Below are 22164 nucleotides of genomic sequence, written 5' to 3'. Positions count from 1 at the left end.
TGGTGATCATTACCATACCAGCATTTGGACTAAATTTCAGGCCACTCTGCGTGAAACTCACCCTAATTTTGGGTAGTGACTACTGACTAGTAATATTTAATTTTTTTCACAAACATATTTAACAATTTTGGCAGGTTTCGCTGTTCGCATTTAGAATTATAAATTCCTTAATTTACTTTACTTTAAATGTAATAATATTATATTTAAAATAATTTTCAGATCTTGTTTGATCTTCAGACTTAGAATTATTTACTTTTTAAATTCAAATGCAATAAAAATCAGTTGAATATTAAATTAAGAATTCTTTTTGTTTCGTATAATGGAAAAGTAAATCATTTCTGATCAGTAGATCGGTCCATAATAAACCCATTTTGATGTAATTAGTTAATTAAGGGGTAATTAAATTTAGTATTAATTTATTATATTACCTCTTTTTTTTTAAATTTAATTAAAAATACAATTCATATACTTATAAAATAGGTTACATACAGTAAAACAATCTATCTATTTATAAAATAAGTTACAGAACCCCAGAAATTTAATATATAGAATCATAAAGTACTTTTAGCTAAAATCAACCCTTTTTACTAAAACTTAAAAAATCATTTTTTACAATTTTCTCAGCATCCAGTAAGTCTAATTATTTTGATACCTTTTTTTAAATTATAAATTCAATCACAAAGAATTAAAAAAATTGCATAACCTTTATTTTAACTTTAAAAAAAGGTAACAACTTGCTAAAAATGTGATTTTAAAGATTTATGAGATCTTATAAAACTGGTTATCTAGATTTTATTATAGTTCTATTATAGTTTCAGTAAAGTTTTAGCAGTTTCATCATTTATAATAAATTTTATTAAAATCCAAATAATTTATATATAAATTATATTTGAAATTTACTTATTAATTATATAAAATTTTAAAAAATTGCTTATTTTAGAAATATTTTTTAAAGTATATATTTATATTTTTTAATCAACTAATAATTTAATAAAACTTTAATATAGCTTTACTATAATTTATTACTTTTTTGCTATTATACCAATTTTTTATTTTAGCAAACAACTTTAACTAACTAAATTACAATTTAATTTATAAATTGAATTGTATCATACCATTTTGAAATTAAACAACTCCTAAAAATAAGCAACTTTGGCTCACATTATAGTGATTTTATCCAGAATTATAACTACTTTGGCTGGAATTAAGTTCAAAAAATGGTTGTTTAATTTAAGAATAGTATGGTAATAATAAAAATAAAAGTTCTATTTACTTTTAATAAAAGTTATATTAAATATAAAGTAAAATTTATATAAAACATTTTAAAGATTTTATTATATATAAATAAATTACACTTGAAATTTACTTATTAATCATATAAAATTTTTAAAAATTGCTTATTTTAAAAATATTTTAAATAATATATCTATATTTTTTAATTAACTAACAATTTAACAAGACTTTAATATAATTTATTATAATTTATTACCTTTTTACTATTATACTAATCTTTTAGTTTTAGCAAATAATTTTAACTAGCTAAATTATAGTTCAGTTTATAAATTGAATTATAATAATAAAAATAGAATTCTACTTACTTTAATAAAAGTTAACCCTTAAAAGGTTTTGCAGCCAAATTTACCTGCTATTTGTTTTTTAATTAAAGACGCTTTTAAATACCTTAAAATATTTTATTACATAAACCAATATTTTTGTAATAAATTCTATAGTATTTTTTAAGTAAAAATTAAAAAAAAAGTTCAATTTGATTAATAATTTTTTAAAAGTAAATGATTGACAAATTATAACAAATAGTAAATTTTTAAATTAAAATATCTTTTTATTTATTAATCTTAAAAATATAAAATCACTACCATTTGATGTATCTTAATGAGAAGAATCTAATAGAAATAAAATTGTCCTTCTACAAATATTATGTGACAGGATAATTTATATAAATCAATATAGCTTTTTATTTATCAATCTTAGAGTTATGATTTTATTACCATTAAATGCATCTTAATAAAAGAAATCTAACAAATATAATTTCATCTTTCTATGATCATTAGATCTTAAGATATTTTAAAAATTCAAAAATTTTTAAAATTAATTTTAACCCTTATAGTTTAAAGGATAGTTAGAATTTATTAAAGATGTTAGCCGTAATTCAAAAAAGTGTCGTAATACAAAATTTTTATATGCCGTAATTAATTAAGGCTATAAAAATCTTATAGCCGTAATTCAAAATTTTTTAAAAAATAATTAAGGCTAACATCTTTAGAATTTATATATAAAATATTTTAAAGATTTTACTATATATATAAAATATAAATTATTTTATTTTGAACTGTCATAATTGTAAGTAAAATCCAAAATTCAATTATAGCATCCCAAATTATTTTGGCACTTTATATAGTAAATTACATATAAACTAAATGAATTATAGCATCCCAAATTATAATCACAGTATTCTAAAATACTTTGGCAATATGTATAATATAAAAAAAGAAATATTATATTGTATATATTGTATTATTATGAATGCAATAAAAAGTAAAGTAAATTTACATATAAATGCTGAAAATTTTATTGTGATTTCTATAACTATCTATTAAAAGTAAATGGAATTCTAATAAAAATAATAACTAATAAATATGATAATTTTTAACTTGTTAATATAAAAAAAGTTTTGATATAATTATAACTGAAAATTTTATAACTAACTGAATAATTAATATTTATATCAAAAAGCTAAAAATTTCAGATTGGCATATTTTATATATATATATATATATATATTTTATTTCATTTTGTTTATTTGGTTTACTAAATTATTATAGCTATTTTTAAGAATTTGTTTGAAATTTACATGTATTTTTTTTTATAGTATATTTGGAATAGTTCATTTATTTGTTTTTTGATAACTTATAATTAATTGGAATGGAATCAATATACCAGTAATACACCAATAATAGAAACAGGAATAACAATTATAAGAAATATGTGAAGCATATATTTAATTTTTATATAAACTACTGTAACAGGTAAGTACAATTTTAAAGTAAATTGACATTTCAGTAAGGTAATAATACTACATCAATTTTATAAACATACATACAAAATTATTTTTACTTATACGTAATAATGAACTTATTACTACAGTTGAAAAAAATTGGAGGGCATTAGATAATAAATATTTCAAGCTAAAAATAATAATAAAAAAAAAATAATAAAGAATAATACATAAATGTATAATACATTAATTTAATCTTAATACTAGGTCTTGAAAAAAATTCACATTGATAATTGAGAAAATATACTTTCGAATATCAAATTTGTGACTTCTATATAGAAAATGATTCCTTAGCAAATTTGAATCTTTAGAAAGCAAAAAAAAAATTTCTTGTGGTTGTAAAAAAATAATAATTTGAAAAATCGTTCGTTGTTGCATATTAAATATCAAAACGTTAAATTTTTGAGATTCTTGTATTTTACGTTAAAATATCAGACATGAATAAAATACAATTTTGAAGAAAGTACTGTATTAAACAATTATTTTGCAAATGGATTGTGCGAATATATTCAAAGTGTCGTTTAAATGACCAATTTTTGAACTTTTTCTTTCTCCAAAAAAAACTATTATTGTATTGGAAATATTTAGCAAATTTTTGTTGTTCGAAGGAATGCATTTTTGTAAAAAAAAGGAAAAGAATAATCTACAAATTGGAACTTGTCACAATCGACTTATTTTAAATACAGGAAGAACTTCAATAAATAACGCGTTGTCTATTATTTATTTATCTATATGTCCGGATCATCGCACACAATACGCTTACAGTGGACTGTCATTGTCAATATTTTCCATTTGGTAATAAATAAAGGGAACCCTTCATTTGTTGATGATATTATTAATTTATTACTTGTTTAAGTATCTAAAAAGATTAGATCGATATACTGTATGAAACGCGATTAAAGAATGACTTGTCAATAATGACAAATATAGTAAAAACAATAAAAACCCTGTAATTTGTTTTACACGGTCAGGTCAGTTGTTACCATGTGAAATCGATGACTATTCAATGATAAAAGATAAAATCTAATCTTTGGTGAAAGAATTCATTTAACATATTGTGGGGTTTATAAATGTGGGGCAAATATTTGTGGGGACCCTACAAACTTATATTCCCCACATGATTAAATGAGTCAATAAGAACAAAAAAGTATTCACTTAAAGGTATAATATATTGACTGCCACGTGAGCAACTTCAATAAAAGTCATTCAATTCCACTTAGTGCTTTTACTATATAAGTTCTCACAATAAATATTATATTGCTTAAAATGAACTAAATCATTAATACTCATTCACCTGTTGTCGACCTGTCGTACATTTGTTTGGAAGTCAATAAGAATAATTGTTAATAATATTTTGACACATTCTAATTGTCCAGCAGTGATTCTTAGAAATCTATTCGCTTTTGAAGGTCTGATAATATATATGTTGTCATCATCGGGCATCGACTCAGCCATTCAGCCGTGACCAAATGTCCAAAAAAATATGGACCAGCCGAGTGTCAAACTGAGGGTTCACACAGAATCACTAAATTCTTTGATCATATAGTGCCGACTTTCCGACTTTATTACTAAAAAAAAAATTGTGACCCAGGTAAAAAAAATCTCTTTTTTTAAGAAACTAATATTTGGTCTAATTGTAATCGAAACGTAGATATGAGGCTGAAGTTTTATGGTACTTAGCACAGTACCTTCATTTATGTGCAACTAAAGAGCTTTTTCGAGATTAGTCTTTGTATACAATAGCCAAGGCTTCATTATAGCTCGAAATGTTTATTTTTTTGAAAATTATTACCAACAACTCATCTTTTACCGGAATATTTTTATAGAATTCGATTATCCTTGTAATTGGCACCGTTGACTTTTGCTGCTAGCAGAAAATCAATAAAATAAATAATAGAATCTACGATTTCAGTTATTTTATCCAAGTACCTTTTTTCGTGGAATAAATTCACGATTTATAGAAATGGTAAATGAAATGTCAATGTTCTTAGTTAAGAAATAAATTTTCATCGGAATTGTCAAGAGGATTTGTACCACGAGTTCAAAGTTATAAAATATTGTTATAAAAAAAAACTTTTTTAATGTTATATTAAGAGTATACATATAAACTGTACTGTACGAAGTGAGAACTCACCAACCAGATTTCATTGTACGATAAATAAAAAAAATTTGAAAAGTATACAATGAGTTATGATTGGCTAAAATATTTTCGTACAGTACAGTTTAGCTATTTACCTTATATTAACGCACTATAAGTTATTTGGCTCAAATATAAAGCTCTATTGGTTCATAAGAATTTTTTAGCATTAAAGTCAGAAGTATAGAAGTATACACTCACAGATCGATGGTTCATTAACAGATTTTGGAAAAAAAAATCGGACTTCTTGGTCATGAGTAGAAAAATGATACATGATAAACTGGCTTGCGAATCATAAATGGGAGATGTCATAAAACATCGTAATCTTATTCTTATGTTGGTTTATTTGTTTGTTTGATTAGTTTAGATCATATACAAGTTTAATCGCACAACTTTTTTTAATACAAAATAATTTGTCCTATACAAAGGCTTAAATTTGGCTTATTAGGACTTTAAAAACTACAAAACTACAAAAAATACTTTATATACTAAAATTTAAAGTGAAAAAAAAAATTATTATTTTATTCTGACTTTGTTATATATCCTTTTATCCTTTTATTTTCTTAAATGCGCTGTTCAGCTGCGTCTTTAATTAACGGCTTTGGTGCACATTTACCAGCTCTCCCTATAAAAAATTTTATCCGTTATTTCTGTAAAAACTCCGTAAAAATGAGTCTTTCACGGATCTATTCACGGAAATGTAAATAATTCGATAAATTCCACGATATAAGGAAAAAAGATGGAATATAAAAATGGATCGACTTTTTTTACAAGGTCTAGCGACTGCCATGCCTACAACATCTAAAGTAACGCCAATAATTCCACCTATAAGTGCGTGTTTTGGTTTTCCTAATTTATAATAAACACCGGAAGCAATCAGCTGATACAGTGAACCAGCAATTGGAATAATGCTAACAATTTCTGATACTTTTTTCTCAATTATCTGGGTCGAGCTGAGAACCTCTAATTCAACAGCACTATATTTAGTTCTGATAATCTGTCTTCTAAACGCTGTAAACTTTGTACCCTTTTTCTCTTATCGCTAGCGATAATGTCATCTTCATCTTCATCAGTCAAAGGAAAATCAACCGAAATAATTGGATAATTTCCAAAATTTTTCCTTATTATTTCCAAATTATCCGTAATCCATCCCGGCTTACTATGAGTAATGATGATAATAAAATTCTTTTCTCCTCCTTTAAAGGTCTCTTTGAATAATTTGAACATCTTAACATCTTCCTCAGTAATTCTTCCTTTTCTCCGAACATAAAATATATAGTTAAGGAGTAACTGATGATCCGAAAAATAATTTCTTACCGTTTTAACAGCCTTTTTATGTGAAACAAGATGAGATGATGGTTCACCCAATCCGACCATATCAAACACTTGATACTTTTCTGTAAAGTAACTCCTTACACGAACAGTTTCTCCGTCAGCACCGTGTCCAATTGTGAACTTATTATTATTCCGATATACTGTATGTCTCCTTGAACCAGCATGTTAGCAATAGAAGACTTGCCACATCCGGTACGTCCAAAGAGAGTCACATATTTTCGCATGCTTATGTTTAATTAAACTGTAAGAATTGAAGAGGTGACCTCGGCTGGGAGAAAACTGAAGGCTGATTTGCATAGAAAAAAATTTTATTACATGACACATGCATGATTTGTGCATTAACATATGAAATTACAAAAAAATTCTTACTAGATATGTACGTTCAAAGCTTTACTAGTCAGCCTAATAAAGATTTTAAACTATGTTTTATAAAATATTCAACTAGTAGTCTTAACTACTCTCATAATTGAAGTTAACACCAAAAAAAGATAAAATTGGCATGCGTACATTTTATTAAAAAAAATGGTATATGTAAAGTTTCTTTTATATTTAAATTATTTATTATATAACTTCTAATGTTTGCAAAGTAATTATTTTTGTTGTAAGTACTAGATACAAACCTGTGATTACTGATGAAGGATTCAAATTTGATTCTTAGACCTATTGCAAACCATATAAAACAGGTATTTCTTTTTATCTACCTCATACAATTAAAGCAAAATCAAGCGAATCTAATAAAATAGAATCGATCTTACTACTATATCGAATCATCAATCAAAAGCGGTTATATATATACAGTATATACACTAATCATTTTGATTTTTTCTGTGGTTTTACAGTAATTTCTCGGATGTAAGGAAATGTAAAGGTGAAAAGCATACTAGTAAATGGAGCGTTTGATTTTCGTTTATGAAACCTGGCTCCATTACTAATAATGTTTGCTTTGAAATTGTAGATGAAATGAAGTATTGAAACTGCAAATCTCTGTGTTATACTGTTTCTTCGCTTATATCTAATTTAGTTCAATTAGTATAATTATTCCCAGTATCTATAATCACTTATCTTCCTTTATATTATCCATAGAAATACCCACATAAATATGATTTATTTCGATTGAAGCAGAACCGTAACCAGAATTTTAGCATAAAGAAAATGCGTTGCGTTAAATAGCTTTAAGATCCGCATTGAAAGCATGTCATATATATTTCCTTTATATCGCTTATTTTTCTTGATCATTTTACAAAATATTAAAGTATCTATTTATCTTTAAAAATAAAGATTGCACAAAAAAAGCATAAGAGGTAATGTAATAAAACGCCCGTAAAAATGTATGGTATTCTGATTATAAAGTTTTTTTATCGTAAAAAGAAAAATACTGTACGACTCAATTATATATTCCTGACTTTTCGCCGAAGTCTATTTCACTGAAGCACATTTCGTCAAAGCCATTTCACCGAATGGGCATTTCACTGAAGGACTTTTTACATAAGCCATTTCGCTAAAAAATTCCAAATAATATTTTTCCAAAATATTTACGAAAATTTAATTAATATTTATTAATAAAAAATAGAGTATTAGATTGAATTTAATGATGAAATGTCAATTATTTGGTGTCGGCGAAATGGATGATTTAGAGAAAAGTATTCGGCAAAATATCCATTCAGAGAAATTTCCACCACCCTTTGGCAAAACATCCTTTCGATGAAATGGTGCAATTCTGATTCAATTAGGAAACATCGTTGAAACCGGCATCATTCCACTGATCATCTCATATCCTGTCAATCACTTGTTAGTCACTTGCTTAACTTGTTTATTAGTTATATAAAGCAACATGATTCTAAAACACTTTGGTAAGGTTTAAAGGAACTATACATATGAAAATATATTTTAAAAATAACTATGTTGCAGAAAAAAAATTAACTGACTTGCAATAATTATAGATTAATTTTTTTAAACCGGAAATGATTTGAATACGAGATTTCACGAACCACACATATATACTAAAGTTTTCTTACTAGAATCATCAAATTAAACCACAACCGACCAAAAAATGCGAGAGCGAGACTATCACAATAGGGGTATGGCTGGATAATGATTTCGATGGTATCAGCGGTAAATACCCTGTTAACCCGTGACCTGCGTCCGATTTCCACCAAAAAATTTCACGAAATCACAAATTACAGAGGACGCGTTTGTAACATGTTAAATTTCTTAATGTCGACCGAATGGCATAATGCCGGCTAATTTTCGTGATTTGATTATTCTGACAAGTTACATCACGTGACTGATAAAATGCACATAGCATTATCCTTATAAGTTCATGCAGATTTTACATAATTGTTATTTTGGATAATAACAATAATAACGGAAGTTTACTATAAAAATTGTAATATTATTATTGGATGATTAAACTAAATAATAGCCTAATAACGACACGTATTGCCGCATTAGACTATTATTTGATTTAAATCATCCAATAATATATAATTAAGAAAATTTTCAAAATTAAAAAAAATCTTAATAATAAATTATTTCCCAATAAACTCTTCATAATTGACCTTTCGGGATTTTTATTTCAGTTTTTGATTCTTAAGAATTGTAACTGTACCTTCGGGATTAAGAGTTTCTAAACTTTGAACCAAATCCGTTCGGTTTGTTTCTTTGGAAAAACAAGCTATTTGATAAAATCTAGAACATTTTCGCAGAATCTGATATGTAATAATGGGAAAATCAAAGTTAAACAATACATAAATTTTATCTTGTAATTTTTAATATAATCGTCACGTCATGTTACATAATCGCACAGATTTTTCTTACTTGTTACGTGAAATTAAGTACAAATTTACGAAATTCGGCATAAAATACTAGATTTCTATATCTGGAGTTTATAAAGTTTTTATTGGTCAATCTATTAGGAACATGCTGATTTTTGATGGACTTCTAACTGCCAATCAAATATATTTGTAATTATATAGACTATAAATTAAGCTTTAATATTAAATTTGCAAACTATCAACATGATCTTAACTGACTGGCGCAATAATTATTATATAAAATTATTTCAACTATACTCGTAATACCGCAAACTTTAAATAAATACAAACTTTAAATATGAAACACGATCTAAGATTAAAATCTACGCCATAAATATATTGTTATGTAAAACAATTACAATGTTAAAATTAACTTTAAAATTAACTTATGTAAATATTTGTTATGTGTTATATGGTAAATATGATAATAATGGTATCATAGTTGAACAGGATTATCAAATAACAAATCAAAATTACATACGTAAACTCAATGTATACAATGTACACGTGTGCATTTTTTTTAAAAGGAAAATTATGACGTACACCATATGCGCCATATTGCATATGTCAAAATATTGAACAAAGCAACAAACAAAAAAAAAATTAGATCTTTTTTTTTTTCACATAATCTTTTTGTTCTATCAGGTTATCACGATAGATATATTGAGATTTATGCTGTGAATGTGTACGTATGTATGTATGATGTTAACTTTACATATTTGTTGTGACGAGGAATAATAGCAAGCTCTTTCGTAAATAGTTTATCTAACGATTGTTATGTCCAATATGTCGGCTAATTATTAAAGAATTATTCTTTTATGTTAAAATTACATCTAATTATATCAATACTGAGCTAACTAAATATATTGATATATTTTTTAGATTGATTTTTTTTGGACGCGTATTAATGTCAATAATCTCGGTACGCCAAAACTCTTTCAAAATAATTCAAATGGGGAGATAATAGATTCTCATCCTTTATTTGGTAGTTTATTTGTCTTGCTAAAATTGGCTTATAGTTGCCACACAGCTTTCCACAGATTATTTTTCCCGGATGCGATAATACATTTAAAACTCCGTCGTCTTATTTTGTATAAATGAAATTGTCATATGTTGCCGTTTTGTTTGTGTTTACTGATGCTTAATCACACGAAGAAAATTTTATTTTTGTACAACATGCAATGATATAAAATAATAAATCTTTCCTTAGTTTGAAAAAATAATTTTTTTTAGTCCCTTTTATCCTTTTTCTAAAATTATAACTGAAAATGTCTCTAAAATATAAAACAATATTAACCTCAAATCAAAATATTATAAAAAGAAAAAAAAGAAGAATTTTGAGTCACTCAATTCAATTTCTAAATCGAAGAACTCAACATTTACTGATCAGTAATAATAATACATTTTTAAAACAACTTCCTTTACAGGATCATATAGAAATATTTTCTATCCAGTTGTTTAATGGTTCTTCTTTTTATTAAATTAGTTCTCCTTTTAATAAAAATTTCTGGCAATTTTTCGACATCATGGCGAAAATCTAAAGTCGAAAACATAGAGCCATCTGAAATTGGGTTATAAGCCTGTAAGGCTGTAATTGAATATAGACCTTCATAAATTTTATTTTTGTTTAATTATTCAAATTATTCAACATTTTTTTTATTAGAAAGCAATTTCTATTAAATTTATAAGTAATTTCTTTTAGTTTAAAAATGTAAGACTAGACAAATAAAATTTCACATTGATTTATTCAGGAGCGTCATTTTTAGGAGGATTATTTTTGTATTAATATAAGCTGTAATAGCTGTAATAGCAATTTTTGTATATGCTGTACATCCTTCAACTAAATAAACAAATAAATAGCCCTATGTCTATTACTTTTTACATTTTTACAGGTCGCACTATATCATAATGATGGTAATAGACCTAGAAAATTCGATTTGTTTAAATTAATATATCTAAATCGATTTTAGTTTTTTTTCTAAATCATTTATTCATTTATGGATTTATTACAAAGCTCGTAAACAGATCATACTCATTATGGCAATCTCGGTTAATTATTTGTTTATCAAATAAACAGACGGAACATTTTGATACGGTTAACGCGATATATTTTTTTGTGCTTATCCGAGGAATGTATAGTAACAGGAAAGGTTTTTTTTTATATTCACCAAAGAAATCAAACCAAATTTATCCTAATGATGGCTGAAGAGTGTACAATTTGTACTTGAGTATTAGAAAGCCATTGTGATAATCACAAATTTGAGTTCAGAATGTGTAAAAAGGTTTCATTGGCTGACCGGATAGTTTTGATAGACAAAAATATAACCTTCTTGTCATTTAAAATTTTAATTTACTACTAAGTTCTGTATTTGACACAATAAATTTTATAGTACAATAACCTAAAAGCCGGGATCCTAGTTACTTTATGGCAAACGGCATGGTAAGACTATAAAAATTTTTTTATACCCACATTTGATTTTGGCCAAAAAATTACAATTTGGCCAGTTAATTACATATGGCAAAAATGCTTAAATGGTACCTTAGGGCAATGATATATATTAATTTATAAGGAACCTTACCCCTACCTTCAGGTAAGATTTTTTTTAATCAAATATTCAATTATTTATATAATACTAATTTTAACCAATAAAAATGTTTAATTTTGTGTCACATAAGATTTTGCTTAACCCATATATATGTCATAGCCCTTATTCAGATTAAATATTCAATTTGTCATTAATTGATTACTATACTAAAATATTTCATCAATTTGGTTCTTTTTCTAGAATTTATTTCTGGTATCAGCTATTAAATTAAAGAGAATAATCATCAAATTAAAGAATTTAGGAAAATCTTTACTTCTATATATCATACCTCTATTTTTCATAAAACAAATTTTTTGCCATTTCAAATATAAACATAATTATAATTTAATTAGTATTAAACTAAATTGTTGAATATATTAATTCTTTAATATCTATGATAATATAAACTAATATTTTTAATTTTTTTTTTTTTCCACAATGCATTTGGAAGTTTATTAAATAAAAGTTATATAATATTTTTAAGAGAATTACTAAACTTAACCAGAAGGAATTTTCCTTCCCTCTCCTTTTATTTCAATTTTTAATTAAAATATTGATTTGTATAGTAATCTAAAAATAAAATTATATGTAAATTTATGAGAAGAAAAGGTTTATTAAATTAAAAAAAGTAGTTATTCAGATGGTTTTTGAGAAAATTACATAATTTTGATATTTATAATTAAATTGTATTTTTTATAATAAAAATTTTTTTAAAACCAAGAATTGCCAAATTTTTATGTGATTAATATCCAATTATATTATTTTATATATTTCATAAAAGTTTATTTTTTTTTTTAATTCTTAAGAGAGAAATTATTCCCCTGTAATACTCTATTTTTAATATAATTATATATTAAATAAATAAAATTATTTATTTAAATTAAAAGCAAATACTATTCAAAAATAAATAGTACAAATGGTTTTAAACTAATAATATATATAAATATAAGCAAATTATTTGCAAATAAAATTTATTAATTTAAAAATGTTTTTAAAATTATTAAAATTTAAAATATACAGTTAGATTTCTATATAGTTATACTTTATATAGTCATATCCTATAACTGATTTAAAATATACCAGTAATAAAAATCTTACTACTATTACAAACTAATTTTAATCTTTTTTACAATTATTTTTCATAAATTATAATATAATATATATAGTAATAAAAAATAATTTCTTTTTTTTTTTTTAATAATACAAACTAACTAATCAAATAATTGTTTAAAGGTTTATGATTATAATTACACTTTTGTATAATTATCATTTTTAACTAAACTAATTTGATTATTATGAAAGATTTAACTATAATAATAAAAAATAATATTTTATATTTTTTATTGTATTAATTTACTAATATACACAGTAAAATTTGATAAACCAAATTTATTAATTTTATTAAAAAATATCTGATTTATTGGAATATCTAGTATAATGAAAAAATTTTGATATATTAAAAATCTATTAAACTAAATTTTAAAATTTTTTTTATATTAATAAAATTAATATATACTATATTTTAATTTTTTCATTTTAGTTTTAAATTTTTTAAATTATAGAGATAATATAACTTCAGTTAAAATTAAATTTTTATAATAATTCTAGTTAAAATTAAAATTTATTATATTATACCTATATTAGTATATTACTTTAATTTTATTATTAATTTATACTTTATAATTATATATTATGATATTTTTTATTATAACTTATTAAAAATATAATTTATTATAGCAAATATTATGACTTTACTAATAAACTTTGATACATTAAAATTATTTCAATATATGTAATTTGATTTTAGTAAAAAAATCCAGTTTAAGTTTAAATTTAATTTGTTAAAGATCTAATTTATTAAATTTCACTATATATATAAATAATGGATTAATTTTATATTCACCAGTGGTTAATTTAAAATTAATTCACCAGTGGTGAATTTCACTTCAATTTTTATAAATTTTTATTAAAATACCAAATTTTAGTAATTTAATGGTGAATTTCACCTTGATTTACATGTATTACATACATGTGTTACATTAAATTTTTAAAATTTTATGGTGAAATTCACCTTCGGTGAATTTTACCCTAATTTACATAATGTATAAACAAACTTTTAAACCTTTTAAAACGCCATTTTTCTTTTTTTGTTTTTATAATTTTCTTTAAAGAATATAAACAATATGGAGGATTCTAATGATTATAATAAAGATATATATAAGACAAATGCATTTTTTTCGCCATATTCTGAAACTTTAGACTTTTTATTATCACCATTTAATGATAATTTTGCTATAAATTTTTTACCAGTTGTTGAACCAGATTTTAATCATAATTTTACAAACATAGATAGTTTTTCTCTTAAAACACCTTCTAAACCATCTATTAACCTTTCTTTAGAAGCTTACTTTCGAAATTTCTTCTTTAGAGTTATCTCCCTGAACCTTCTTCTGAACTTTCTTCTGAACCTTCTTGTGAAACTCCTTTTGAACTACCTTTTGAAGAACATTTTGAATCATTATCTGAACAGATTTATCAGTATAATCTTACTATAGGAGATTATTTTGATGATTGGCAATCAGTTGATACATTTATGCATCAATATTGTTTAGAAAGAGGGTTTGGATATCAAGTTTATCGAAATGATAAAGATCCAAATGATTTTACTATTATACGACGTAAATCATTTCGTTGTTCTTCAAATGGAAAATATGAATCCAGAAAAGTAATAGATCAGAAATTGCATCGTTTACGTGGTACTATAAAGACAAATTGTGAGTGGCAGCTGCAACTTCTCATTTCCAAAAACGGCAAATCAAGTAAAATGTACATCATTAAAAGATATACATAATCATGAAGTAAACCCCTACCCAATTACCTCATATCATTGCTAGATATAGACGTTTTGATAACGAAATGATAAAAGACTTGAAATTTTTTTTGGATTGCAAAGTTGCACCTATTATACAACTAGAAATTCTTAAAAGAAAGTATCCAGAACATGTATTTCATAAACAAGACATTTATAATGCTATTTATAATTTATGCCAGAATAATAAAAATGAAAGACCTGACTCTTTATTATTTCTTGATATCTTATTTGAAAAAATGACTCAAGACTCACGTTGGAAAGTTTTTGTTCGTCATACTGATAGTGAAAATCACCTATCAGGTATATTTTGGATGTCTCCTAGTCAACTAGAATTGTATAGGTGATTTTCTGATATAGTATTAAATGACAATACTTGTAAAACTAACAAGTATAATAGTACTTAAGCAGATTTGGCGATAAAAGATAACTATGGAAGATTTCGCAATGTGGCAAATGCTTTAATAGAAGATGAACTTTCTTCAACATACACTTGGATTTTACAATGTTTGGTAAAAGCAACTGACAATATAATTCCAAAATCATTTTGGACTGATTCTGAACCTGGATTAATTAATGCTGTTGCTCAAGTTTTTCCAAATACACCACATTTTTATTGTATATTTCATATATGGCAGAATATTATAAAGCATCTTAAATCCAAATTAGGCGAAAACTTTAGTAATTTTAGTAAAGCTTTCTATGCATGTAGAAATGCATTATGTATAGAGATTTTTGAACAACGTTGGGAATTTATGATAAAATCATTTCCAAACTGTGAACGTTATATGACTAGAACATTATATAATAATAGAATTAGTTGGGCTAAAGCATATATGCCATTCCAGTTTAATGGTGGTATACAAAGTACCCAAAGTGTAGAATCGTTTAATAATATTATTAAAAGGTCTTTAAATAGTACGAAGTACTCTTTGTGAGGTGGAAGAAGCTATAAATAAGAGATATGAAGAAGAAATTAGATATTGTCAATTAACAGATCTTAAAGTAAAGTATACAACAGTTGGACTTCCACATCTTTCTTCTCAATTTTTTTCAGATGTTGATACAGTTATTGTTGAATTTTTAACTCCTCTTATATTATCTTTACAACGTTTTCAAATTTCACAATCATTTACTTATGAAGGGCAATTAATATCTTGTTCATTTAATGTATGTATTATTTCTTAAAAAATAAAACTATTGATATTAATTGACATTTATAAATAAAAAACATTATTTTTCATTACAGAACTCACCTTCTAATACTCCAGATGATAATTTCGTAGAAGATATAGTAGATGAACCACAAGTAATGTTAAAATCTATATTAAATGATATGGATATATCAAATGTTGTTGAAACTTGGAAAATTCGTCGAGTAGGAGGTATTTCTCAAAAAGAAAATTTAGTAGTTCTTTTTAATGATGGATCACATATTTGTACTTGTTTGGAAACAATTACAAAAGGAATAATTTGCCGCCATTTTTGGAGAGTTATGCTTTATTCTAATACAGCAAAATTTCATATTAGTATTATTCCTATTAGATGGTACAAAGATGATATTTTAACGAAATTAAGTAGTAGTATACTTGAAAATTCACCTGTTCTTACAGCAGTAGAATCATCTAATACAGCAATGCTACATACAGTAGATTTTACTCTTCAAAGTTTGAAAAAGCATTTTCAAGGATCTTATAATAACGAAATTATTCAACAAATTATTCCTAAAAGAAATAAATTTGGAGTAGCATTTTCAACTGCAAAGACTGCAATTAATATTGCATTAGAAACTGGATGTGATAACGAATTAGTAAAATTGTTAAGAGATTTTATTTCAACTAAACAAAGAAGTCGAAATGCAGTTGATTTAGAAAATAATATGGAAGTAGAAAATATTGAACATGACGAAAATCAAAATAATATACTTCCTTTACAACAACAACTAATTGATATAACAGCAGATCCTTATGTTACTAAAATTCGGGGAGCTCCTTGTAAAAAAAGAATGAAGAGTAGTATTGAAGTGATGGGAAGAAAAAAGGTAATGCATGAAACTTTAAATCATGTTAATGTACAAGAGACTGATGATAGTGGAGGAACATCAAAGTCGCAACGAAAATGTTTGTTATGCAAAAAACCGGGACATTATCAAAAGAAATGTCCAAGTATAAGAGAGTAAGACAGCAAGTGTGATGTTAATGTAACGATAAGATGCAGTGCATGATATATATAGGTTCGTTAGATCATTTGATTATCTAATAGTTGATAAAGTAATATATATATGCGCATTATACTAATTAATAATTTAATTGCGTTACGTATTACTTAATTAGAGCGAACGTGAAATTGTACAATGTTGCGATACGTTTTTTAGGGGGAAGAGAAAAATCTATATAAAGAACTGCTGTTCACAGGTGGATGGGAGGTTTGGGAGGTTTGGGAAAAAAAATAAAGTCTTTTCCAAAAATTTTTTTTTTTAATTCATTGCTTCTAATGAAACTTAATCATTTTTTACTCAATAATCATAATAAAATATTCATTAGAAAGAGGAGAAAATTCTACACGTTTTTATTCATTTAAATTATACTTTTTATTATATTTTTGATGATATAATGCCATGTTAAAAATTGGAATTTTTAAAATTTTTGTTTTGTTTTGTTTTTGTTTTGTTTTTTTATTTTTTTAAAAATAAAAATTTAAATTACGTAATATTTTATTTCTGGTGAATTTTACCTGTGGTGAATTTTACCCCTGGTGAGCGTTAAGATCATCCATAAATAATATAATAAAATTAATTTTTAATAAACTTATTATAATTTCTTTTTTTTTGCAAAGTAGTGCAATTCATAAGTTTATTAGTTATATGGAATTACAGATATTTCTGCTATAACCCTATAAAAAAAAAATTCTTTAAAATGTACTTAAAATATACTTATGTATTTTTTTAAAATATACTTAAAATATACTTATATATTTTAAAATATACCTAAAATATACTTAACATTTTAAAATATACTTAAAATATACTTAAAATTGCAATTTTAAATATATTTAAAGTATAAAATTTTGCACTTAAATTATACTTAAATTATATTTAAATTGCAATTAAGTATATTTTAAATGTGATTTTTTAAGTATAAAATTTATACTTTAAATATACTTAAAATTTACAATTTAAAGTATAAAATTTTACTTATAAGTACTTAAATTATATTTAAATTGCAAGATTAGTATATTTTAAATGTAATTTAAGTATAAAATTTTATACTTTAAATATCTTAAAATTGCAATTTTAAGTATATTATAAGTACATTTAAAAATTTTAAGTACATTTTAGATATATTTTAAAATATATAAGTACATTTTAAGTATATTTTAAAGAAATTTTTTTTCATAGGATAAGCATAACTAATCTATTAAAACTCTAAACCGGGTTTCCATCTTATAGATTACTTTCATGCCCTACCATCGATATCACCAATATAAAATTTACTTATATCCTCCTATAGTAGCTATCAGATTATATAGGATTATTATTATTCTATAGCTTCAGTATGTGCTTTCACTACCCTCTAAACAAAAAGAAGAAACTTATTATAATTTTTTAAAAAAAATATTAATAATTAAATTTATCAGAATTCTAATATCCATTTATTTTATTTATTTAAAAATAAAAAAAATAAAAAATCTTATAAAATAAATAATACTTACAAATTTAAAATTTATTTAGTTTAATTAATCTAATATTTTAAGAAGTGAGGGATTAAGTAAAATCTTATATAATATAAAATTAAACATTCATATTGGTTAAAATTAGTATTATATATATAATTGAATATTATTAATTAAAAAAAATCTTATTTAAAATAAGATTTTTTATAAAACTAATATTAATTAATATATATTATTAAAGTAATATTTTAATAATTAATAAAGTTCATTTAAACTAATAAAAAAAATTTAGGGTAGTCAGTATTTTCATTTAAATAATATTAATAAAATATTATTGAAGATTGATTACCCTTAATGCAGTTATTAAGGTGGTATTTCTTAATATAGCCTTAAAAATTAAAAGAATTTTACTGTAAACATCACTACCAATAATAGTGTAAAAGTATAGGAATTAATATAGAAGGACTGCATTATAGATTTATAATGAATTAGTATATCATATTAATCAGTAGTATATAGAGCTTTCATTTGAAATTAAAATATTCAAACATTTGTTTGTAAATCATAATTAAATCTATATTTGAAACTGAAATATTAAAATTTGAATCTATAAATAGATTCAAATATGTTATTAAATTCAAATATTATTTGATATTTGAATGTCATGAAATTTAAATGTTTTATAAAATTTGAATTTATTCAAATTTGTCACATGATTTCATTAATTTGACGTCTATTTGTGTATAAAATAAATAGACTGATCATTGATAAAAAAAATTCTTTAATAGACAATATTTAACTAATTTTTTTTTTTGACTATTATAAATTTATTATAAAAGAAGATCAAGAAACAGAATATAATAACAATATTAAAGAGTTTAAAACCAGAAAAAGTAAAAAAATTAATTTTTTTAAAAAGAAATTCCAATTTACTTGATATCATGTAATTATTTTAATTTATAATATAAAGGAAATAATATAAATATTAAATAAAATAAAGAAATAAAGACATATTTTTACTAAAAAAAAAATAAAGTTTATAATAAAATTATTTATTTTTTATGAAAAAAATTGCCAGATTTGACCCAACTATAGAGCACTCGTGTAACTCGAGTTGATTCAAGTTGAACTCGCACTTGAGTTAAAAATTTCTTGACTCGAATCAACCAGAATCACATGGTTGATAGTGCCAGCTGAATTCTATTTGTAATTCCTGCTAACACTATGCTATAACGGTCTAGATAAAATTATGAATAAGTTTTTTAGCCTGCACTTTAACTTTGACTCAAATTAACTTGAGTTAACTCGAGTTCTGATTTGAATTTTAGACTTGAGTACTCTTTGAGTCAAAAAAATTCTTGATTCGTTTTACTCAAATTAACTCATCCTAACTTGAGTCCAAGTTCTATCCAACTGTCCAAAAAAAAATTTATTTTTCAAAAAAATTTAGCTGATTCCTAGAAGATGATTGGTTAATTTAATAAATTTTTTGTCCAAATTATCAGGTGGAAAAAGAAATTACTTTTTTATGATTATGATTGGTCAAAACTAAAATTACATGATTAAAATAAATTTTTTTATCTTTTTGTAACATTTATATGACCCATCCAGTTATAAAAAACAAATAATTTTATTTACTTGGTCTTATATAAGTTTATTTTATTTTAAACCTAAAATACTTTAAATAATACAGTATGATATATAAAAAGTTTTAGCAATATTACTTATTATATTAATAAGATTAATAATAATCTATAATTTTTGTACTAATAAAAGTTTAATTTATAAATGGCTAATATTAAAAATTTCATATAATACAGTCAGACCTTCATAATTGCACTCTCTATAATTGCATCCACTATGTATACCCTTTCTAAATGCACCTTCTGGTTTTATATTTTACCTTTATAAATGTACACCCCTTCTAAATGCACTACTTTGAAAATTATGCATATAATTCTAAGGAGTATGCAATTATGGAGGTCTGACTGTAGTTATTTTAAAAAATATAGACAAAGTAATTTAAATTATTTTAGTTATATTTGCCTAATAAAATAATAAAGTTTCATTTTTAACTGAAGAGCTTAAAGAGTTTCAAAAAAAAAAAGTCTTTGAAAATACAAAGTATAATAATATTATATATTAAATACCTCTTAATTTAAAATGTTTTTCAGTAATACTGTAGATAGTGCTATATTATAATGAAAAATTTTAGAAATTATTGTTATTTAAAAGTTTATCTTTGTAGTTACTTGGGAAATATTAATTTTTAGGTTTCCTATAGATAGTATATCGGTTTTAATCTATTAAGGTATTTATTCTGATTTTGAAATTCTGCACTGATTTTACATCATTTGAATATTTAAAAGATTTGAATTTAACTTAAAAAATGGATGAATTACATTTAAATAATTCTTTTATGCCAAGCAAACATCTCAAGATTCACATTTGGTCTTCTCAGTGAGGTCTGCATACTCCTCTTTGAACTTGGCCAGAAAGTACTTTTCAATGTGAATTATAATCTTTAAGATTTAAAGAATATAAATGAAGAGAGGAGGAAGAATAATTTATTTTCAGCGGGTCCTTTTTTTTAAGACTATTAGGAACTACGATTAGTATGAAATAAGTATTTGACGCCCCAACTTAAGTCTAGACCGGTGTATAATGACTAGAACTTCCTTTTCCAAAAAAAAAAATTTAATTATAGCTGAAGGGATTCCTATTTTAGGGGTACCGTAGTCTAAACTAATAAATACGAATCCAACTTAGACAAAGAAATATTTCTTTTTTTAATAATTGTATGCAGAATTTTTTTTTTTCATTCAAAAATTTCTTCATTTGTTATTTATTCATTACATCATATTTGGAAAGATTTTGGTAGCCTATTGTTCAATCGGTAACACTAAAAATGCTCAATGTGACTTACCATCTGCATGAATATCGTGATAGAATATAAAAAAATTTTTCACTTTGTGATTTTTTTAGGAAATGTATGTAGTTTACCATTAATTAAAATTTCCCAAAGTAAAAGTAATCTAGTTTGGTTAACGGGCCACATGTATGCGGAGACCCTTGCTTTATCTTATCTAGACGGAAATCGTGAAAAAAAGATAGAAATTCTTTCGGGATTTCTCGGTAAAATCGACGTGAACTATTACCACGCGGTTGAAAACCTTTAATGCAAAATAAATTAAATGCAGAAGAAAAATATAATAGCAAATGATTACGATATTGTCCATTATTGTTTCCAAAATTATTATTTCATTCTGATTTTTGTTTGTCTCTCTAAAAGCTCACTTATCATCATTAAAGTAAAAATTATTATTGACAAATATGAAAAAAAAATTACTGAACCGCATTTTTTTTCTTTAGGATATAGTAGTCCTCCCATCTTGGATGCTTTGGAAAGTTCGAATCGTTTTAAACTTTGAAATGATTGATTCTAAAATTATACGTAAACAAATCAATCAATGTTTTATTATGTTTTAATAAAAAAAAAAAAAAAATTTAAAAATAGAAAAAAGCTTTTCTACGGAGATTTTCCAATCTTATTCTGGAATAGTTTATTTTTGATTGTTAAATTAAGGTTTAATGTGAGGAAAAGTTTTTTTCGCGCGGATTTAATATGCACTTTAAATTAAATGCAGCCTTTAGAAAAAAAATTTAGCGCCATTATTGAT

General features: G+C 23.9%; 3 protein-coding genes across 3 annotated transcripts; 2 read left to right on the top strand and 1 right to left on the bottom strand.

Annotated features, from left to right (window-relative positions):
• Positions 1–6173: 6173 nt before the first annotated feature.
• Positions 6174–6587, bottom strand: OCT59_020570 (uncharacterized protein; the record flags this gene model as incomplete). Its single annotated transcript, XM_025332473.2, has 1 exon — positions 6174–6587. The coding sequence occupies one exon, from the start codon at positions 6585–6587 to the stop codon at positions 6174–6176; it is 414 nt and encodes a 137-aa protein (XP_025171467.2).
• A 7539-nt stretch (positions 6588–14126) lies between these two features.
• Positions 14127–14794, top strand: OCT59_020569 (uncharacterized protein; the record flags this gene model as incomplete). The annotated part of the gene is made up of 2 exons (XM_066149276.1): positions 14127–14252; positions 14372–14794. 2 exons carry the CDS (start codon positions 14127–14129, stop codon positions 14792–14794), a joined length of 549 nt encoding a protein of 182 aa, XP_065990202.1.
• Positions 14795–16448: 1654 nt separating this feature from the next.
• OCT59_020568 (uncharacterized protein) lies at positions 16449–16991 on the top strand (the record flags this gene model as incomplete). Its single annotated transcript, XM_066149275.1, has 1 exon — positions 16449–16991. The coding sequence occupies one exon, from the start codon at positions 16449–16451 to the stop codon at positions 16989–16991; it is 543 nt and encodes a 180-aa protein (XP_065990201.1).
• Between the last annotated feature and the right edge of the window lie 5173 nt (positions 16992–22164).

This window comes from Rhizophagus irregularis, chromosome 3 (assembly GCF_026210795.1).
Source record: "Rhizophagus irregularis chromosome 3, complete sequence".
NCBI classification, from domain to species: domain Eukaryota; kingdom Fungi; phylum Glomeromycota; class Glomeromycetes; order Glomerales; family Glomeraceae; genus Rhizophagus; species Rhizophagus irregularis.
Note: the sequence above shows the minus strand (reverse complement) of the source record. Positions and strands in the feature narration are given on the sequence as shown.